Consider the following 23,334-nt stretch of genomic DNA (forward strand, 5'->3'; position numbering starts at 1 on the left):
TTCAGTAAAAGTGTTCCAATATTTTGGGATTTTTTTCTACACATAAACATGAGCAAAAAAGTTCATATAAAGGTATGTTCTAAAACCTTTAGTTTTTACTGTACGTATGAGTTCTTTATGAAAAAATTATATCTTTTGAACCAGTAAGATAAAGTTATGGAACTTGAGAATTGTATTAACCTTTGGTAAACCCTTTTCAAAATAAATGATTAAAGAAATCCTTTAACCGTTTCAAAATGGCGGACGTTTAAACAGTTCCTTAAAAATAACACAAAACCGACTGACGTCCGCCATTTTGACACATGTAAATGGAGTTTTTAAATATTTTATTTTCAAAAAGTTTTACCAAAGTTTAATAGCATTCTCAAATTAACTTTATCTTAACTGGTTCAAAAGATATTTTTTTGTTAAAAACAAATACAGACAGAGTAGAGAGATGGATACCTAAAGGTTTTAGGATGTATCTTCATATGAAATTGTTTGCTCATTTTTATGTGTAGAACAAAATCCCAAAGTATTGGAATACTTTTACTGAACACCCTGTATATGCATACAGAAAATAAATGTTTACATCTCTCGGCGGAGAGAATATAAGTATGTTTTTATAAATATTAGTTTCATATATTTAATATATTAGTTTCCTACAAAATTCTAAGTTTACACATAATAAATTCACATTTTAGTTAAGTAAGTTACGTTTTATATCAGTGTTCACACACAATTCCCGGAAAGCTAGCAAAGTTATTACAACGTAACAGTGTGCTGAATTCAAATATTACCTTCGACTTATAACATAACGAACTGCAGTCTATTATTTTTCAATTTTTCCGAATGAACAAGGTCTTACTTGTTAAAATCACATATGATTGTTGACAGTTAGTTTTCAAATTTATTTATTAAGATATTTTCCCGTTTCCATCATTCTCGTTACCCATAAGACCAATGTAAAAATATTTGCTACTCCTCAGCCAAAGCGTAAGCGTTCGATGTTAGGCAAGTTAAGTGATGTTTACAATAATACAAAGGAGGGCTCATCCACCCTTGGCATAGGGATTGGGCACGAATTAAGGAATATTTCCCGTGGACAAACCATGGGGTGTAGTAATAAGTAAATACTAATTTGAATTATACTTAGATCGGCTGTTCCTGGACTAAAAAATTTTAGAAGTGAATTACCGAATAGGATATTTTGGGAAGTTCCAAAAGTTAAGAATGTTATAGCTAATGCGATAAACAATTTTGTTCAATGATTCGCTAGTAAACGTGGAAATGTATGCATTGGAATGTGTTCTCATACATTCGCTAGTAAACGTGGAAATGTATGCATTGGAATGTGTTCTCATACATTCGCTAGTAAACGTGGAAATGTATGCATTGGAATGTGTTCTCATACATTCGCTAGTAAACGTGGAAATGTATGCATTGGAATGTGTTCTCATACATTCGCTAGTAAACGTGGAAATGTATGCATTGGAAATGTGCATTGGAATGTGTTCTCATACATTCTGCCCGGTTTTTGGGAAGTTCCAAAAGTTAAGAATGTTATAGCTAATGAGATAAACAATTTTGTTCAATGATTCGCTAGTAAACGTGGAAATGTATGCATTGGAATGTGTTCTCATACATTCGCTAGTAAACGTGGAAATGTATTCATTTTAAGTGTTCTCATACATTCGCTAGTAAACGTGGAAATGTATGCATTGGAATGTGTTCTCATACATTCTGCCCGGTTTTTGGGAAGCATCAACTATCAATTTGACCGTTATGTTTATTTACTGACATTCTGAGATAAGGGTGATAAAACCCCAGTTATTGCTATGCACGTACGTTATTTCCACGTTTCGCTTACAACTTGAAAATGGTTACCCTATATGAACCCACTATCTTCCACTTTTATATCTCATGAGATATTTTATATTGGACAATACAAAAGTATTCACCCAAACCTAAAAGTACCCAGTGTCCCACATTTTTAATATTCCACTCCATATGGGTCCCTAGGAACTTATATGATACGTTTTTATTATTTATTACATGGATGTACCCGAACAACCAAATTAAATAAAACTTTTATCCGTAACCCCTTTGATCTTAAAATATTTCGCGCCTAAAAATTTAAATTCTCGTAGGTGCTATGTTTAGTCTTCAAACATAGTATCAATTTATTACACATTATGGATCAGTCATTAAATTTAATTGACTATTTATTACACGAAGTTATGATTAATCGATAGGAAAATTTGTGTTCCTATTTAATTTTTTTAATACCTTACGTGTCACGATTTCTTTTTCAACATAGTTTCACAGGACTTATTTTAATTTCAAATGGCATGTTTAGGTTATTAAATATTTTGTTTAGCCAAATGAAGACACAGTTTATCAAACATATGACCATCTAATTCACTCTTAAAGTAAAAAATTTAATGGTTTTTAAAATTGTTGTCTTATAATTTCATTTGCTAATAAAAGTTGTTAAAAATTACTTTACTACACGATGATGCTCCGAACTTCGAAGTAAAGTCAAGAACGCAGAAATACGCTACTGCGTAGTGACTTTCACGTAGTGCTTTAACTTTAAGTACGTTTATTCTGCATAAGTCCGTAGGATTTTATATTTATTTTTATTTTATACTTTTGGGGCACATTTTATGAATATTTATTACACAGTTATGCTTTGTCAATTGTACCATTAAGCTTTGTTAATTTATAGTTGTAACCATTTGCCGTTTATTTGACCATTTATGCACAATTAATTATTAATTAACTAATAATAATAAATAAATTAAAATAATTAATTTATTATTAATTAACTAATTAATTATTATTTATTTTATTATTTATTATCAATTATGTGTGTGTTCGTCTCATACACATTATTTCAGAATTCAAGAAAAGATTGGGTTTATTTATTGTGCATTTTATAATTTATCATGTTGGGACATGATTTGGGATTATTGATACCAAGGATGTTTGTGTAAAAATCTTAAATTATGGAATAAAATCAATTTGAATTATTAAATCCTCAGTATTATACAATTTTACTAGGCACATTACTTAGAAGAAACATTGCCTTTTAATCATGTAATTACTACTTTTAAGACATACTTGATGAATGATCAAACAATGGACATCTAAAAGCGTGGTTGGAAATAATTATATTTCCCAACATAAATGATGAAGTTCGTATAATAATAGTTTATGTAAACAATTATCTTACAGTAAATTGGGGTAAATTTAATTTACATTGTGTATTCAAGCTTACTTTAATATGTTAAAGCGAGCAAAATATATACGGTCTCAAAAGAAAATTAAAAGGACGTCAAAAAGTTGGATAGGGTTTATTCGTAAGACGAAACCCCTTACTGGGCTATTAATATTGTCTACCCTTGAAGCAAGAGGATAAGTAAGTAGGCTAAATTGCTGCCCCGGAGTCAACCAATAAACTTCAGTGGAATTCCCCAGAAGAGTTCCATCTGAAATATTGTTACCATTTATAATTATATTATTAAACTTTCTAACGGTTTTAATTTCTCCAATAAAATATTATTGGTAGTTAAACTCACAGCCAGCAAAGGTTTGAATTCCTGATTAGATTGCAATTAAAAGATAACTGGTGTCAGGACACTTTCCATCGTTAATCCTTTCAAAACCATCCTTCGTCAATAATAAATTTTAAACAAAGAATGGGTTGAAGATTTACGAATAATTGACCGCTAAGTTCACATCATATTTTAATAGTATTTATTTTAAAGCTAGTTTGATAAAAGTGAGCGATAAACAAAGAATCTAAAGACAAGATGTGGAACGACAATTAACACGATCCTACCATTAAAACCTAGGCAAGTTGAGATTGAACTAGATTATGAGATTTTACTTTGTTTCTCTCTAGTGACTTCAGATCGAAGGTCGATACTCTGTGAGTCCTCTCGTCTTCAGAGGACTGTTACCTCCGGTACTCCATTCCCATTACACATTTAGAACCTAGGCAAGTTGAAGAACTACAACTTCTAAGATCTTACCCTGTTTCTCTCTGGTGGCCTCAGTTCGAAGGACAATACTCTGTGAGTCCTCTCTTCTCCAGAGGACTGTTGGCCCCGGTGCTTCACTCCAATTAAACAATTAGAACCTAGGCAAGTTGAAGAACTACAAGTTTCAAGATCTTACCCTGTTTTCTCTCTGGTGGCCTCAGTTCGAAGGACGATACTCTGTGAGTCCTCTCGTCTCCAGAGAACTGTTGACTCCGGTGATTCACATCCAATTAAACAATTAGAACCTAGGCAAGTTGAAGAAGTACAAGTTTCAAAATCTTACCCTGTTTTCTCTCTGGTGGCCTCAGTTCGAAGGACGATACTCTGTGAGTCCTCTCGTCTCCAGAGGACTGTTGACTCCGGTGATTCACTCCAATTAAACAATTAGTACCTAGGCAAGTTGAAGAAATACAAGTTTCAAAATCTTACCCTGTTTCTCTCTGGTGGCCTCAGTTCGAAGGACAATACTCTGTGAGTCCTCTCTTCTCCAGAGGACTGTTGGCCCCGGTGCTTCACTCCAATTAAACAATTAGAACCTAGGCAAGTTGAAGAAACTACAAGTTTCATTGATCTTACCCTGTTTCTCTCTGGTGGCCTCAGTTTCGAAGGACGTATACTCTGTGAGTCCTCTCGTCTCCAGAGGACTGTTGACTCCGGTGATTCACTCCAATTAAACAATTAAACCTAGGCAAGTTGAAGTTGAAGAAGTACAAGTTTTTCAAAATCTTACCCTGTTTCTCTCTGGTGGCCTCAGTTCGAAGGACGATACTCTGTGAGTCCTCTCGTCTCCAGAGGACTGTTGACTCCGGTGATTCACTCCAATTAAACAATTAGAACCTAGGCAAGTTGAAGAAGTACAAGTTTCAAGATCTTACCCTGTTTCTCTCTGGTGGCCTCAGTTCGAAGGACGATGCTCTGTGAGTCCTCTCGTCTCCAGAGGACTGTTACCTCCGGTATACTCCATTCCCATTATACATTTAGAACCTAGGCAAGTTGAAGAACTACAAGTTTCAAGATCGTACCCTGTTTCTCTCTGGTGGCCTCAGGTCGAAGGACGATACTTTGTGAGTCCTTTCGTCTCCAGAGGACTGTTACCTCCGGTACTCCATTCCCATTATACATTTAGAACCTAGGCAAGTTGAAGAACTACAAGTTTCAAGATCTTACCCTGTTTCTCTCTAGTGGTCTCAGTTCGAAGAACGATACTCTGTGAGTCCTCCCGTCTTCAGAGGACTGTTGGCTCCGGTGCTTCACTCCCATTACACATTTAGAACCTAGGCAAGTTGAAGAACTACAAGTTTTCAAGATCTTACCCTGTTTTCCTCTCTGGTGGCCTCAGTTCGAAGGACGATGCTCTGTGAATCCTCTCGTCTCCAGAGGACTGTTTACCTCCGGTACTCTCCATTCCCATTATACATTTAGAACCTAGGCAAGTTGAAGAACTACAAGTTTCAAGATCGTACCCTGTTTCTCTCTGGTGGCCTCAGGTCGAAGGACGATACTTTGTGAGTCCCTTTCGTCTCCAGAGGACTGTTACCTCCGGTACTCCATTCCCAGTTATACATTTAGAACCTAGGCAAGTTGAAGAACTACAAGTTTCAAGATCTTACCCTGTTTCTCTCTGGTGGTCTCAGTTCGAAGAACGATACTCTGTGAGTCCTCCCGTCTTCAGAGGACTGTTGGCTCCGGTGCTTCACTCCCATTACACATTTAGAACCTAGGCAAGTTGAAGAACTACAAGTTTCAAGATCTTACCCTGTTTCTCTCTAGTGGTCTCAGTTCGAAGAACGATACTCTGTGAGTCCTCCCGTCCTTCAGAGGACTGTTGGCTCCGGTGATTCACTCCAATTAAAACAATTAGAACCTAGGCAAGTTGAAGAAGTACAAGTTTCAAGATCTTACCCTGTTTCTCTCTGGTGGCCTCAGTTCGAAGGACGATGCTCTGTGAGTCCTCTCGTCTCCAGAGGACTGTTACCTCCGGTACTCCATTCCCATTATACATTTAGAACCTAGGCAAGTTGAAGAACTACAAGTTTCAAGATCGTACCCTGTTTCTCTCTGGTGGCCTCAGGTCGAAGGACGATACTTTTGTGAGTCCTTTCGTCTCCAGAGGACTGTTACCCTCCCGGTACTCCATTCCCATTATACATTTAGAACCTAGGCAAGTTGAAGAACTACAAGTTTCAAGATCTTACCCTGTTTCTCTCTAGTGGTCCTCAGTTCGAAGAACGATACTCTGTGAGTCCTCCCGTCTTCAGAGGACTGTTGGCTCCGGTGCTTCACTCCCATTACACATTTAGAACCTAGGCAAGTTGAAGAACTACAAGTTTCAAGATCTTACCCTGTTTCTCTCTGGTGGCCTCAGTTCGAAGGACGATGCTCTGTGAGTCCTCTCGTCTCCAGAGGACTGTTGGCTCCGGTACTCCTGTTGCTTTACACCGCACTCTCACTGAGCCACCCTCCACCGCCACGTAGTCGTCGGGACCGTTCTCGTTCAAGATATCAGGTGGAATCACCACTTCTAGGTATCCCATCTGTCAACATTCAGGAGTTCATACATCAACGAACTGTAAAGCTAAAACAATTAAGGTTATGTTTTTATAGAATGGTTACTCAATAACATAAATAAACCGATTTAAAAAGACTTTCTTACGAGTCAGTTGCTTTGGTAACCATCTTAACTTTAGCCTCCTAAGAACTGAGTTTACTTTATATCCCTTATTTCCTCCCCCTTATTATATTTCATTTCCTCGGAGGATTGTGAAATGTTTCATTTTATATAAACATGTATGCAATCCATTATGTGTTAAAAATATATTATTGTGGATTAATCTTGAATATGGTATTCTTTAATTATTTGATCATTTAAATATCCAATAGGTATAGAAATTACACAAAAGTAATAACCACTTGGATGCGCATTGATTACATCTTTGAAATGTGCTTTCTTTTAGAACTTTAAGACACACTCTTAAGTTTATAAACGTGATTAAAATTGCTCTTCAAGGTTAACATTTTTTGGGTTTAAGTGTACTAAGCTCTTAATAAACACTAAGAATTACTGGAATGTGAAAACTACATTTGAACATTACAACGACTGCATGAAAAATTATTCTAGAATCCCTCGATATACTCTAACTAAATGCTATCAAACTACGTTTTGATATCCAGTTTAATAATAAGCAAAATTTTATATAACGAATTGAGTGATGAAGGTCGTTTCTACCATGATGATATAGAGCCACTTACTTGAAATTAATTTCAGAATCAAAATCAATTCACATCCTGAAGTTCCATGAATTATAGCTTCTTGTATTATGTTCTAATATAGTTTTTGCATTTATTACCCTCAGTATAATGATAGTGTTTCCTTTAAAACTGTATGTTAAAATATCGTATTGAATCAGTACCTCAATGGCGACGGAACCGGTTACATATTAGTAATAGTTACTTAATAGTAATAGTTACATAACCTTAAAGCTGATTAATGTCACTGTATAGAATAAGGATTGGACAGTGTCACAGAACTTCTGAATGCGGATATTACGTAGAAAACCATAACTACACGGTGTCAGCGACTTTAATCTAAAATGAAGTTTACTATGTTTAGCTTTCATAAGCTGCGCTATTTACGATGGTAACATACTCGGTATTGTTTACATGGAGTGACATTGTATTTTTCAGTAAATTATACATTTATATCGTTTTAAAATATAAGACAATAGAATTATTTTGTCTTTTCGGGAACACACTGATAACCCTTGTTTGTTTAAAATTAAAAAGTTAGGTTTTATTTCCTTTTCCTTACATAATACACAACAAAGTATTGGAATAATACAAATTTCAAGATTTGGTTTAAAAACAAATTATATTTTGGAAATCTCTGAGTAAAAGTCTTGTAATTCTGAGTAAAGTCTGTAAAAGTCTTGGCAATTGAACAATGTCCTTCTGTACATATTGATCTGCATGGACCGTGTGAAAGAGCAGATTAGAATAACTTCGAATTTTGAATGCTATGGTGGGTTTGTCACTTTTAGACTTTTATTCTAAAACTTTGATAAAATGTTTAAATAACACTCTGACGATTTAATTACCATTTTGTTATTATTTTTAGCTCATTGAATACTTGCCGAAAGTTTATAAACTGCATATATCAATGATTGTTGCTCAAAAATATGAAAGCTGGGATTTTAATTCAAGATGGAATTTAATTTTGAATATAGATGAGTAATAAAACGAAACGGTATAAGTGATATTAAAAGAATTTTGCGTCCGAACTGCAATTCATTTTTATCTTCTGGAATTCCGAATTCTTTTTTTCATTTTCAACAAAAAGATATGAAACCAAAACCATTTACTACACCTAAAAACTTATGATATTTTTTTTTAAAGTTCCAAGTATTTTGATTAAATTTTCATCCGATTTTGCTCAAAAGTACAATAATATAGAAATTGGAATTAGGGCAAGGCGAAAAAAACTACCATTTAACATTATTTCATGAAGTGTACAACTTCAGACTTAAAAAACGTCGCGGTACACGGTGGTTTATAAGTTCATTCATGCACTAGCTGTTATTGAATATTTACACATCGAACAAATCTTCCCACTGCCCAGTTTTAATATCATAACCTAAGTATCTCAGTAATTTTTTCGCATGATATGGGAGCTATGCAGGACTAGTTTTATTTTGACCCCGGTCAAAGATATTACACTATTATAAAGACTTTTAATTATTGTTTGAAGCTACAGTAGACAGTGTTGCCAAATTTCACAAGGAGACAAGCAATTCCCGAATGCACAGCACGCGATGCAGATGTGCGAGCGTGCAAAGTGCCAACTGTGCAGCTCATGTACCCAACCGTGATATGACAGACGTCGCTACCTCAGCATCATGTATATCCTGTAATATGCGTTATAGCTCACCCAGCGATATTCACTTCACCACCATCCATTATTTATCTTCCCTCTCCGTCTTACCTAAGGCCGTTCGAACCGTTCACCAAACCACACATTCACAATTTTTATGCGGTTCGTTTTTGACTGTCACGTATTCGTCAGTAATTTTATGACAACGCATAGGAGATTAGTTCAACTGTATTTGCTGTGTCTAGAAAAAATTGTTTGAATACATACACTTGTTTTGATGAATATAATATATTTTAAATTAATATCACATAATTATTGAAGAGACTACTTCTTTTGGCGTGTTATGAATGTATTTTTTGCACGGGGAAAACTTTCATTTCACGTCACTTTATCATAAACGCATAACTCAGAGTTAGAATATAATGACAATGAAAATGATGATTATTTCAGAAATACAAGATTGTAGTGAAAATGATATTGACCAAATGATAGAAACTAATATAAACGATAATAATGAAAATGTATAAATATTTATTATTTTAATATTTAGAAGTCAGTGATCACAGTAATATATGAAGAATATTAAAAAATATGTATAAAATTAATAGATGATAGGAAACAATTTTATGTTAAAGAATTTAGCGTCTAAAAAACCATTTAATAATTAGTAAACGTAACTTTTCAAGATATATTCACAGCCCGTTGTAAGAAGTAGTCACTTCTGTCGGTCAGTCCCACGACTGCCTTTTTTTCTTTAAGAAACACCGAACAAATTATTATACTTTTTGCGCTTGCTTCAGGAGTGACAGGCTATTCAGAATAGGTAATGTTGGGGATTAGGGCCCGCTCTGATCCAATTTATTCCAGGCAAAGATGGTAAGGGACAGTACTTCCTCATGTTTAGGTTAGGACTAACCTACCCCAACCCTTCACCCACTCCAACAATAATCCTCCGCAGTAAATTGACCTATCAATTTACCCTTTTACCCCAATAACTCGACATTTGCGGCTAGTGATGTGCCGCTCCTGGACATTCAGGGAACCCAGATGTGAGTGATCCAGCGTAGGTCCAACTGGAAGGTTAAAACCAACCAGAAATGAATCCTCCTGGGTACTCAAAATACTTACTTAAAATTAAATTGAACATTAATATATTTATGAGAGGTTTTTATGTGACAACGATTTTTGTTTTGTTATACTGGTATGTAGAATCCACAGAATGATATGCATACACAGGATATGTGTCAAAGCAAGAATAGACTACTATAGTCAAAGTACCATATAGACTTTAAATGTACTTGGAGCTGCACCGTACCTGGCTGCGCATAGGGTCTGTGTTTATCTGGCACATGTAGGTTCCAGAGTCGTTCTTCTGGACATTGCTGACCATCAGCTTCCAAGTGTTGTGGCCATTGTGGGTGACAGACAGCCGGTTGTTGTGGGCCACCAAGTGTGTGTGTATCGCCAGAATAGCCTTGGAATCTGACTTGATCCACGCCACCTGCAGCACACCACAAGAAAATAAAACACCAACCTATAATGCGTCATTATACACGTTTGTCATTGGCCGTAGCGTGGACAAAACTTTACATAGTTACTGTGTTTCATTTCCAGCATCTTTTAAACATTCGTTTCACTAACTTTAATTAGAATTTCTTAACAGCAAAACAACTATTGAAGCAACACATTTCTGATCACAACTCTGGCAAATCAAATAGCTAAACAGATCCTGAAATAAAAGTAGTGGACTTTGTTCTTCTGTTTTAACTTTGCAGTTACCAAGTTTAAACTTTAAACGATGCATTTAGCCAATGAACAATAATAGAAAAAAACACTGCATTTTTCTCCAACTTGCATTAGTAACAAAGATTTTGTTTTATGAGTTTTTGTAAATTCAACTATCTTGAATTTTTAATGTACGTTTCTAGGTCACGATATAATGTATTTATAAGATGAATACTTTCCTCAATGTAACTGTATTGGAATTCAATGGTATCCGAAGAACATCAATAGTTGCACACACGTAAATATTTTCTTTCCTTCACATATATACACAATATATGTACATAATATATAATGTACATTAATACAGGCGCGGCGAGCGCGTGTAATTGTAATATTCCTGGAATAAGACTGTGATTTAGAACCGTACTATCAAAGTTTCTAAATAGTCAAAAACCGTAATAGGCAGTTTTTTATGTACAATTCTTTGTCTTATTTTAGTATACTTAGTTACAATAACGCTAATTTATATAATTTTGTATAACATTGTTCCATCAATGTTAAAACGTTTTACTTATAAAGCAATTAAAAAACGGTAGTACCTTTGAATCTTTTAATAGTGTATCTTTAACAGCATGGAATATACCCAGACAGTAGTTATTGTACAGTAGTGTACCTTACACTATTACGTTTAACAGCATGGAATATATCCAGACAGTAGTTATTGTACAGTAGTGTACCTTACACTATTACGTTTAACAGCATGAAATATACCCAGACAATAGTTATTGTACAGTAGTGTACCTTATACTATTAAGTTTAACAGCATGAAATATACTCAGACAATAGTTATTGTACAGTAGTGTACCTTACACTATTAAGTTTAACAGCATGGAATATACCCAGACAATAGTTATTGTACAGTAGTGTACCTTACACTATTACGTTTAACAGCATAGAATATACCCAGACAATAGTTATTGTACAGTAGTGTACCTTACACTATTACGTTTAACAGCATGGAATATACCCAGACAATAGTTATTGTACAGTAGTGTACCTTACACTATTACGTTTAACAGCATGGAATATACCCAGACAATAGTTACTGTACAGTAGTGTACCTTACACTATTACGTTTAACAGCATGGAATATATCCAGACAGTAGTTATTGTACAGTAGTGTACCTTACACTATTACGTTTAACAGCATGGAATATACCCAGACAGTAGTTATTGTACAGTAGTGTACCTTACACTATTACGTTTAACCTGAAACACTCGTTACAAAGCAGCAGTAAGGTGAAATGAAATATTTCTTTATTTGAGGCGAAATTAGGGCCTCATGGCCATTTCTTACATTTAACCTCATATAGAAGCTAGAACAAATATTTTTATTTTTTAAATAATGATAAAACCAAATATTTTGCTGTAAAAATTGTAAATATGAATAACAAAAAGTACAAATTTATTGAAGAATATAAACTAACAAAAATGTATAATGATTAAAAAGGTGTTACCTGAATTTAAAAAGAATGAAAATTTTAATCGTGAACTGATATAAGTTTACAACGGCATAACCTTATTTTAGAAATAACACGTAAAGGGGATTTCACGATCAACGAATAGCTGCTACACACTTATTTTTATAGCATTGATTGCGTAATATGTACGCATTATTAGTCAAGCACAATACATCTATACAAGCACTTCTGTTATAATGGAAAGTTATAAGGAAAAACATTTTAATGAACCATTATAAAAAGTGATAAATAAGAAACAAACATCAGCCGTTCAACAGTTGAATCGGTTAAAATTAAAATATTGATTTTATAATCGTAGTTTTAGAGCCGAGGACCCGTTTTCATCGCGTTAGAATACAATATAGTTTTACTTAAAATAGATTGAAGAAGACATCGAGTGAGGGATTATCCCTAACTTTAGCATACAAGAACCAGAATCAGAATCAGAATCAGAAATAATTTATTTCGTTAATAACATAAAGTTACATGAAATGTCATAGATAAAAAATAGTAGATAAATATAATAATAAACAATTAAATAAAATCAACAATCAAATAGTCAACATAGGTTATTTCACATTTTTTGTGCAATCTGACAGGAATTCTTGAACAGAATAATGGTCATTTTCAAGCAAATTAGTTTTAACGTTTTTTAGAAAAATTTGTGAGCTGGTTATGTTTTTTCAGGTGCCGAGGCAGCGCCGTTATAGAGCCGTAGAGCTGAATAGTGCATGCCCCTTTCAAAAATTGTCAATATATGGATCGGGTAGACCATATTACCCCTGTGGCGGGTATCGTACTGATGATTAAAAAGTGTTCTCTGCAAAAAGATGTGGGTTATTTTTGAAGAAAGTCAAAACTTCAAGTATATAGATACTTGGAAAGAGTGAGGAGATTCAGTTGCTGAAAAAAAGGCTTACAGTGAGCACGATTACCTGCTGCAGACATAATGCGAACAATTCTTTTTTGGAATCTAAAATACCCCTTAAAATTTCACTAGAAGATCCCCAGAATCCAATAGCGTATTTCAGTCTACTGTATACATAAGCATAGTAAATTTGAACGATAGTTTCTTTATCAACTGCAGGCATTAAAACTCGAAAAGCAAAGGTAATTGAAGACAGCTTTTGAGCATAGCGCATCTATATGTTTAGACCAGTTGAGCTTGTAATCAATGACAACACCAAGAAGAGAGGCAGACTCTGATGGGTTGATACCATTTACGCTGAAACCCGCTATATCACGAAAAGTTGGTGAGCAAACCATGATTTTAGCTTTTTCTTCATTCAATAGGAGACCATTTGACTCAAACCACTTATTCAAGCTGACATACGACTGATTCATAATAATTTCGAGGCTGTGAATATCACGACAAGAAGATAGAGCAGTTTGTGTCATCCGCATAGCAAACAATGTCTGATTTCATATTGGAAGGAAGGTCGTTTATATATATATATATATATATATATATAAATATATATATATATATATATATATATATATATATATATATATAGAAAATAAAAAAGGACCAAGTACGGAGCCTTAAGGTACTCCTGAGCTGGTCCTCAACCAACCTCTTTGAAGTTGTCCTTTATTTGTTGCAGAAACTGTCTGCTTTCTCTCAGAGAGATATGAGGAAAGGAGTGAGAGAGCTGCACCGTTCAAGCCATATCTTTCAAGTTTACCCAAAAGAACAGAATGGTTGACACAGTCGAAAGCCTTGGACAGATCACAGTATATCGCACCGACACACTGCGACCCATCCAAGGCTCCCAACACGGCACCAATGACAACATTGACAGCGCTAGAAGTTGAAAACCCTTTTCTGAAACCAAAACTGAGATGCAGTCAAGAGAGTATTAGAGTCAAAGTAACATTGAAGTCTTGCCAGAATGATCATCTCAAACACCTTAGCAAAAGAAGAGAGCAGACTGATTGGCCTGTAATTATAAATCTCAGTTTTTTGGCCTTTTTTATGGATTGGACGTATAACAGACAGCTTTAGATTTTCTGGAAAAATTCCCTCAGAAAAAGATCGGTTAATTATGTGTACCAGAGGAAAAGCTATAAGATCTGCGCACTTCTTAAGAACTTCAGATGTAACCCTATCCCACCCACTCGACTTCGAGTTTCCCAGCTTTGAAATCGAGCTTAGAACCTCAGCCATAGTGGTTGGTTCAAAACAAAAAAAAAGAGAAGGTTTATCTAATTGTTGAAGAGCTGGGACATTTGCAACATACTCAATAGCCGAATCAAAAGAAGCCAGCTGTGATAGTTGATTACCAACTGAAAACAAAATATTCGTTAAAACTTTCTTTCTATATCAGTTGGGGTTCTGATAGCTACATCACCATCGGTGAGGATAATAGGGTTGTTTGAAGATTTTGAATTACCAAGCTCATAATTCACAACTTTCCAAGTTGCCCTACTCAGATTACTGCTTTTTTTTAATGTAATCAATGATGAAATTCTTTTTCGCCTGAAGTATTACCCTACGAAGAATAGATTTATACCTTCTAAAATAAGACATGAAATCTGTGGAAAAATTGCTCTTACTTACAACATAAAGCTCCCGTTTTTCGCGCACAAGAGGTTCTTATTCCTGACGTTATCCAAGGCTTTTTCCCCAGGACCTTTAAGTTTTTTTGAGCGTTCAGGACAAGTCTTTCTCTTGATCATCACTCATGTTAGTTTTGGTGTGGGTCTAATAGGGGGTTATCAGATGGCTTAAAATATCAACAGATTGGTTTTCAGGAATTTTCAGCTAGCCTATGGAATAAAAACGATTTCAAGGCAACTTCTAGCATCTTTACTTGGCTAACGCTAATAAAAGTATCAGTTAGGTGAATGACGGTTCTTGTAAGTACGCAATGCTAAAAAAATATTTTTCATTTTTCAACCCTTTGATAGCTTTTATTTCGACTTTAAGCAACACTATTGTAACTGATTTGGTTATTTAATTTATCTGTCAATAACAAATCAGCCGTGTATTTATTCAATGTAACTTTTCGCTCTCGGAACTCAAGCTATTGTACTATAACATTTCAAAAATACTAATGCACTGAAAGTGATAAAATGTACGAAAACCCATTTCTGCTGGCGTTAGTTTTGTATTCAAAGTTCTCAATGACGCGTCGCTCAAGACATACAATCACACATGTGTTTGTAATGGAATCTGCAAACTGTATACACCAGTTAACAAAAGGTATACATTCGGTAATCCCAGCTTGCCATATTTCAGTCCAATATATTTTGTAATCTTAGAGTATATTCAACTTATGTTGCAACCAGCAGCACCAGCTCTTACCCCATTTACTTTATTTGAGCTCTTCATGTTTTATAATTTATTTAACTATTAAAAAACACGAAAACAATTGGTATATTTGAGAGAATATTAATGCGATAATATTTTGCAACATGATTTTGTCATCCTAAAATGTATTCAACATCTGTAAGGAATATGAAGCACCTGGTTTCATCTCTTTCAACTTATTTGTTATTCTAAGTTTGTTATTGACGTTGCATAATTTGAAAGGTAACGGAATTTTGGACATTTGCCATCGTTATATCTTAGAAACATAAAATGTTTCGAGGATTGGATTGTATCTTCTTCTTCAGGTATGAAAAAACTCAAGACAAAAAGTTAAGCTTACACAAAATTTAAAAATCAATGTATGGGGAGGAGTTAGGGAATTCTTGGCGAAAAGGATATTGGATTTAAATATTTTTATATGCCCCAAATTATATGAACTTAAAAATTATTACTCTAAACCAAATCTGAACAGAAAAGAAAACGATATAATGGAAGCAAAAATAAAGAAGCTAATATTACAATACTGTGGGCACCGGTTTCTACTTTGTCTTTAATAATTGAGAGCAATAATAAAATTTTAAAACGAAAACGATAATTTTAACAAAGTCTATATCTTAATAATGTCTGCACAAATTATAGTTTTTCTTGTTTTAACTAATGACTAGTTTACTAATCATGTGCACGTTTGGTAAGTAAAGCGCATATAAAGAACTTTGAAGCCTATTATTCATCATGTAGTAATTGAATTAAATTTTCCTCCAGCAATTTATGTAATTATTTTATGTTTCTATAATAATCAAAAATAACAGAATTCGACAAATGATAAATACTCTAACAATATAATTTCAAAAATAGTGTACTTTTAACTGTTTACGTTTTATTATTTTTTCGATAACAATGTTAAGTACGAGCATGTATGTTGTTCAAAATCTAATTTAAAATAACGTAATAGCTGAACTGTCAAAAGGTTATAGATTTCAAAATAATATGGACTATTATTAGCCTTGAAGGCGCACTGATTTAGTTTCGAGATCACAGGGGAGGGGGGAGGAATATGAGACCTAAGAGGAAATAAATAATACTGATTTAGTGCTTATCAGTAACAGAGTACAATGTAGTATCAAAAATAACTACACTTGTTTAAAGCATCTGACATATTCCAAAAAAGATAAGCTATTCACGATATACCCGAAACTCGTCAATCAAAGTGTAAACTTAAGTGTTTGATAAAAAAAATAAAACGTTTAAAACTAAGAATTGAAATAAATACTAAAGAATGAAATCAAAACGCAAAATTAAACACCCGGGTTTAAAATAGCCGATAAAGGAAAAAATTAAATTATAGTAGGTCTCGGAATAAGAGAAGTTTAAAAAGTATCGTAAGGGATGAATTCAATCCCAAGGCAGTCGGGTATGAAGCGTGGACAACTGTTTGGTATTCCCCCTGTAGCTGTAGAGATTGTGGAATGTTTTCTGAAGGGCTAGGATTACGTGCTCTGGCGAAAATACCAAGCAATAAGGCCAGAAAATTCCATTTTATATTTAATTGTCACTCAAACTCTGATCGAATTTCTAGTATAGTATTAGAAATACAGATATTGGATGAGCGTAAGCGAAATACTTGTCGTAGGCTGGCCGGAAAGTTCGTTTTGATTACTTGTAATTAAATCGTCCGATTAACAACAAATGATCGTACGTTAAAGATTTAGATTAGAAAAAAATGATCTTACATTTAGATCAATGTAAGATAAAAGAATATTTCAAAACCTTAGAAAAGATCAAGTATATTGACAGTTTTTAACGTATTATAAAAGGAGTTTGAAGTCAAAATGGTGAGAGTTAAGAGTTACACTACAAGATAAGTATGTGAAAAGGAAATAAAAACATTTATATATATATATAGAGTATAAAATTAAAATAAAAGACTTCATACAATCCTTTAATATAATGTTGTTCTAAAAAAAATATACATCAATTTCTTATGTCATAATTCAGTTTTATAACACCCTTTTTGTCTATTTTTAATTTTACCAAACATCTGCTGAAATAATAGTTTAAAAACTGATGTTCTTCAAGGCAATAGCTATTGATAGAGAGAGGAATATCTTCATAGAGAGAGAGAGAGAGAGAGAGAGAGAGAGAGAGAGAGAGAGAGAGAGAGAGAGAGAGAGAGAGAGAGAGAGAGAGAGAGAGAGAGAGAGAGAGAGAGAGAGAGAGAGAGAGAGAGAGAGAGAGAGAGAGAGAGAGAGAGAGAGAGAGAGAGAGAGAGAGAGAGAGAGAGAGAGAGAGAGAGAGAGAGAGAGAGAGAGAGAGAGAGAGAGTTTCTTTATTTACAATCTTAAAGATTGAAATAGTGTCAAAAAATTAATACATTAAATAAAACAGTCTTTGTACTTGGACAAAGTTACAGTCTTGCTTCAGCCACTCCGCCAATTGATGAATTCATTAATACTATAAAAAGGACGATCAAGCAGCCACTCATTCAGTTTAGCCTTCAGCAATCTTGGTCTTGAGATCTTGACTTCCACTGGCAATAGGTTGAAGAACTTCGCTCCATTGTACGACGGCTTCATCTCATACCGCTTGCTATGATGAATAGGGAGGTTAAAGTCTCCAGCATGCCGGGTGTTGTAATGGTGAGCATCCTCATGTTTTAGAAGACCTTTCATGCAGGCTAGCGAGATCACCTCCAACAGGTAAATGTTCACCACAGCAAGTATGCGCCACCTTCTGAAAGGCTCTCGACAGCTCTCCTTCCAGTTCAGGCCAGCCATTACTCTTAGTGCTCTCTTTTGCAGGACTAGCACACGTTGGATGTTATGGAGAGAGGTGCTTCCCCAAAGCTGGATCCCATACCTGAGGTGACTTTCGAAGAGGAGTGGTAAGAGATTTTTAAGGGCTTCTACTGTACTAATAGATTTAATGCGTCTCAGAGCGAATATAGCACTGCTTAGTCTTCTGCACAGCTCGTCCACGTGATCAACCCATGACAGTCTGTTGTCTATAATTAAGCCAAGATGTTTTGTAGCTTCGACGACCTGAAGACCAGGACACCCCCTGATCTCGTCTCCCTTGTTGCCCATATTCATTTGCTTGGTTTTTTCTTCATTGAAGACGAGGTCATTCATGGAGCAATATTCAATGGCCAAGTTAAGTGCAACGTAGGATTTCACTTCTATATCTTCTATGGTTTTGCTTGAGGCAACGAGCACCGTATCATCGGCGTACATGATTGATTTGCTGAATGGAACAGTGTATGATGGAAGGTCATATGTAAACAGAGTGAATATTACTGGCCCCAAAACAGTCCCCTGGGGTACGCCCCTTGTAACAGGTAGCAGTTGTGACCTGCATGTAGTAATTCTCCCATTCACTTTCTTCTTCAGTTCAACAAGTTGGGTTCGGCCTGTCAGATAGCTCTGGAACCATTCTAAGGCGACACTCTGAAAGCCAAGTTCTTCAAGCTTTGTCAAGACAAGACTGTGGCTAAGGCAATCGAAAGCCTTACTTAGATCAAGGTATATACTGGTAATGTTCTCCCCATCTTCGAGCTTATCCACAACCTGTTCAACCATCTAGACTAGAGCTGTGACAGTGGACTTATACTTTTGGAAGCCATGTTGGCTATTTAGATTGATCCTGTTGCTTTCCAGGTGATTTGCGATTCTAATCAGGACAATCTTCTCGATGAGTTTAGAAAAGGTAGACACTAAGGAGATAGGTCTATAATTCCCCAGCTCATGTCTACTACCTTTCTTATGTAATGGAATCACTTTTGACGCTTTCATCTTGCTCGGAAAAATGCCCTGAGACAAACTTAAATTGACTATATACAGCAGAGGTGTCAACAATTATTCTTGGCAGTGCTTGACCATAATAGAGGAAAAATCATCTAGGCCCGATGAAGTCTTGCTATTTAGACTACTAATAGTGTTGAGCAATTCTTACTCAAAGTTAGGAATCAACGCTGTCATTGGGGTTGCCACATCAAGTTCTGTATGTTGTTCACTACGGGGTTTCCGGTCTTGAATGATCTTAAGGGTCTCCTCAGCTACAGATGAGAAGTGGACATTGAAACAATTAGCAAGCTCCATAGGATCTTCAACTTTGAGTATGTCTCTTACCATCAGGTATGTTACGTCCTCAGGTTCTCGTTGTTTGGACTTCCTTTCGCTATTGATCACATTCCAGATCGCCTTATATTTTATCAAGGACTTGGAAATGTAGCTGGCAGTAGCTTCACGTCTCAGTGACCTAAGCTTAAGGTCATAGTCTTTCTTTAGGTTATTTGACATTAATTTGTCTTCTTCTTTTCCACTTAAAATAAATCGGTCCCGAGCTCTAATGTAATCTTCTTTCATTATTTTTGCTTCGTCATCGTAAACGTGCTTTAAAGGGTTTCTCCTCTTGTCACGAAAGGCTTTTTGGGGGCAGGTGGCATCGAGAGCTGAAGTTACAATCGTGATGAAATTATTGTAAGCATCTTCTACACATCTGCATTCCAAGACTGTTGTCCAATCTTGATTTGATAAATGGAGCTTCAAGTTGTCCAGGTTTTGAGGCTTAAGGCTTCTACGAGAGTATGTGCAGGGATTTTTTTAGATATGTCTAGGTTTAGGCTGCATAATTGTCCGGCATGGTTCGAAATGCCATTGTCAATTACTTGAACATCAATTTCATTCATGAAATCGGTCGTTACACAGCATATATCGATCGATGATGAAGATTCCTTGGTAATCCTTGTTGGTGGAAGATCGATTCGGTGGACATTGAATGTTGTCAAAAGTTCCTTTAGTTGATTTCTTTTGGATGAAACAACAAGGCAGTCGACATTAAAGTCGCCCATAATAAGTATAATATTATTCAGGGTTACCCAAGAGTCAATAATGGCTGAAAGTTTCTCCAGAGAAAGATCAAATGATTCCTTGTCATCAGCTGGAGGACGATAGAGACCCAGTATATATAAGTTTGTCTTTTTGTTTAGCTTTACAATGATTGCAGAAGCTTCTATGATCAAAGGGATGCAAGAGGATTCTATATTGAGTATTTCTGTCTCATTTTCAAGATCATTATGCTTGAAAATGGCCACACCGCCTTTCCTGAAGTTTTTCCTACAGAAGGCCGAGAGTAAATTATAATTACTCAGACGTGTATTATTCATGCAGTTATCATTTTGGCCATGTTCGGAGATAATGACGATATCCGGTGAATTTGAATGGAGAAAGTGGTTAAGACGTTCTATTTTATTGCCTATGCAGTCAACGTTTTGATGAAAGATGGTTAAGTTCTTGGGGTTTTTCTGATTATTCGTGATTTTTGTCCTCTTGTTCTCACTTTCCATTTTTCTCGAGTTTTGTAAGTTTCTTCTAAAAAAGACGTTTGGGCTTCTGTGTTATTAACTGAAACTAGAAGTTCTATTGGTGATTTGTCCAAATAGGTTGTGACGTTTATCCTGCTTGATTCTCCAGCTACACGAGGGGAACTTGATGAATCATTATTTTCTTGTAGTCCTTTCTGGTTTTCTTTGTTTTTCAGAAACTCTTGAATATTATTATTGAAGAAATCTTCATAGGTTTCATCGTTCTGCAGACGTTTAGCAGTGCAGGGCGGAAATCTTTGTACCCTCTTGTTTGCTGATGTTAGGGAGTCTAAAGAGGGCCGAGAAGCGCAATTCACATATTCTATCTTCTCTGCAGAGCTAGTCTCCAAAATTGTGACCAATTTTTTCTAGCATTTTATAGTTGTTAAATAGATTGTTTATGTTATTATTTATCAAAAAAACTTCATTTTTAACATTTTGTGAACAGGAGTTTACTTGTTCCTGCGACGTGTAATTTTCGTTAGGCATATTATTCCTTATAGTGTCAGTGTTCTGTTTGCAAACAAGACGTTTAAAATGTTGAATTTCATCTTCTTGTTTTTTGATTATTTTTAACTGTTCAAAATCATGTTCTTCATAGTATGCGGTCTTCTTTAACATTTCCTCTCGAATACCGTCTGTTTGCTTGTTGCTTTCTTCAATAATGTTAATAAGTTCTTGCACTCTGGCGTGTAAGTGATTATTTTGCGATTTGAGGTCTTCTATTCCCATGTCCTTAGTTGCAATACTACTGTATTTTGATAACACAAAATATCTGATTTCAAATTGCGATTTTCTTCAAGTAAGGCCTTACAAATCTCGCCAGCCATTCTTAGAGTATAGGCGTTGTCCGTTTCATTTTCCACTAGTATATCTGCTTGACTTAGCTCTAGCTTTAAATCCTCCTTCTGTCGGGGAAGTTGGGGGGAGAATAACAAACTATTTTTGGGATTTGTAATTCTGTATTTACATTTCCAATATCACAATGAGGGCAATGCCATATTTCATACCCCTTTTCGCCATCTGTAATCTTCTCGTAGTGGTCCGGCATCATGCCAAGGCAAATCCGGTGATACCAAGTGATACATCCACCCTCACATAGTACATCTTGTTCATTATCGTCTACAAGTTTGTCACAGAGTGGGCAGATCGTTATTTCACTTTTTTCTATTGTGTGCTTTTAGTTGTAATTAATTATTGTCTGGTATTAGTTCATATAGTACGCAAAAATCTGTGTAGACAAAATACAGAAGGCTGTGGATTTTTTTCGCCGAGGGTTTTTCCCGTCAAAGTTCAGCAGACAAATAGTGACAGTGAGGAACAGTGGAATGAACCGTGATGATAGAAAACCGTAATGACAGGTCGTGTTTGAGGGCTAGGGCTGTTAATATTGTGAGCTTTTGTTACGAGTGGTTAATGGAGAACCAACATTTATGGACATATACTCACTATGATATGTAGTCCTCGTAGAAAACTAACAAGGTGAGTGTAAAAGTAAATAACCAAGTGGGAACATCTAATTGAGATGATAGCCACAAACCGACAGTACATTCTAAGCAGCATTTTTTTTGCTGACTGAAGAAGACTTTTAAGCCATAAAATGATAATTTTCCTCTTAAATGTATTATTTTACCTACATTCGACCACGAGTTTAAGTCAATATTTTACAGTCACAGGCAATAACTCTGTTAAAAAACGCAATATTACCAAAAATACGATAAGTAATTGAATAAACGAAATAATAAAATTATGTTTTAGAATTAGCATTTCCAGCTATTATTGCATAATTAGTTGCACTGCCAGGAAGCTACTGCTGTCCGTCTTTGTGTTCAACTGGCCTTTGTTAAATTAAAAATACTACTTAGACGAGTTCTGATTGTTTGTAGTGTTTAGAACTTTGCTGCTATTGTTTCTACAATGTTTTAAACTTAAATTGTATGTATTAATTTTTAAAATCGGATACTTTGAATAGTGTTGAAATGAATATATGGGTGTGAACTGTTCGATACAAAAGGAATAGTTTTAATTACTGAATAGTTCAAACCAAAAGTTTTTTTACTGAGCTACTTCTGGAATAAAGTTCTCCAAAGTAATTTTCAGTGATAAGTACTCAATTAGTTTTATAAGTTTTACACGAATAAGAGGAGGAAAGTACTCGTTCTCGAGTGTGAAGACAATTAGTTATTAACAATATAAGTAGTGTACGTGGAGGTGCTAAAGTGTTGAGGGGATTAAGAATGTTGCACTCCGGCATGGCTTATCAATTAACTAGAGAGTCCTCGAGATATTGAGCCCTACTTCCTTGGAGTGTGTCTGTAGGTTGTGAACCGTCGTCCTTACTGACTTATGGAGGGAGGGGGTAGGAGAAAGGTGTACTCTGATGCACAATTAACTAGAGAGCCCTCGAGATATTGAGCCCTACTTCCTTGGAGTGTGTCTGTAGGTTGTGAACCGTCGTCCTTACTGACTTATGGAGGGAAGGGGGTAGGAGAAAGGTGTACTCTGATGCACAATTAACT

The 23,334-nt window shown here is 35.3% G+C and overlaps 1 protein-coding gene across 1 annotated transcript in view; it reads right to left on the reverse strand.

Annotated features, from left to right (window-relative positions):
• LOC124356031 (roundabout homolog 2-like) overlaps positions 1-23,334 on the reverse strand; it is a 164,441-nt gene that overhangs the window by 23,906 nt on the left and 117,201 nt on the right. Inside the window, exons 5-6 of the mRNA XM_046807175.1 lie at positions 10,211-10,396; positions 6,370-6,562 (exon numbers count right to left, since the gene is read on the reverse strand). Coding sequence (XP_046663131.1) covers positions 6,370-6,562; positions 10,211-10,396 — 379 coding nt within the window. The remainder of the gene's footprint in view (positions 1-6,369; positions 6,563-10,210; positions 10,397-23,334) is intronic.

Source organism: Homalodisca vitripennis, chromosome 2 (assembly GCF_021130785.1).
Source record: "Homalodisca vitripennis isolate AUS2020 chromosome 2, UT_GWSS_2.1, whole genome shotgun sequence".
NCBI lineage: Eukaryota > Metazoa > Arthropoda > Insecta > Hemiptera > Cicadellidae > Homalodisca > Homalodisca vitripennis.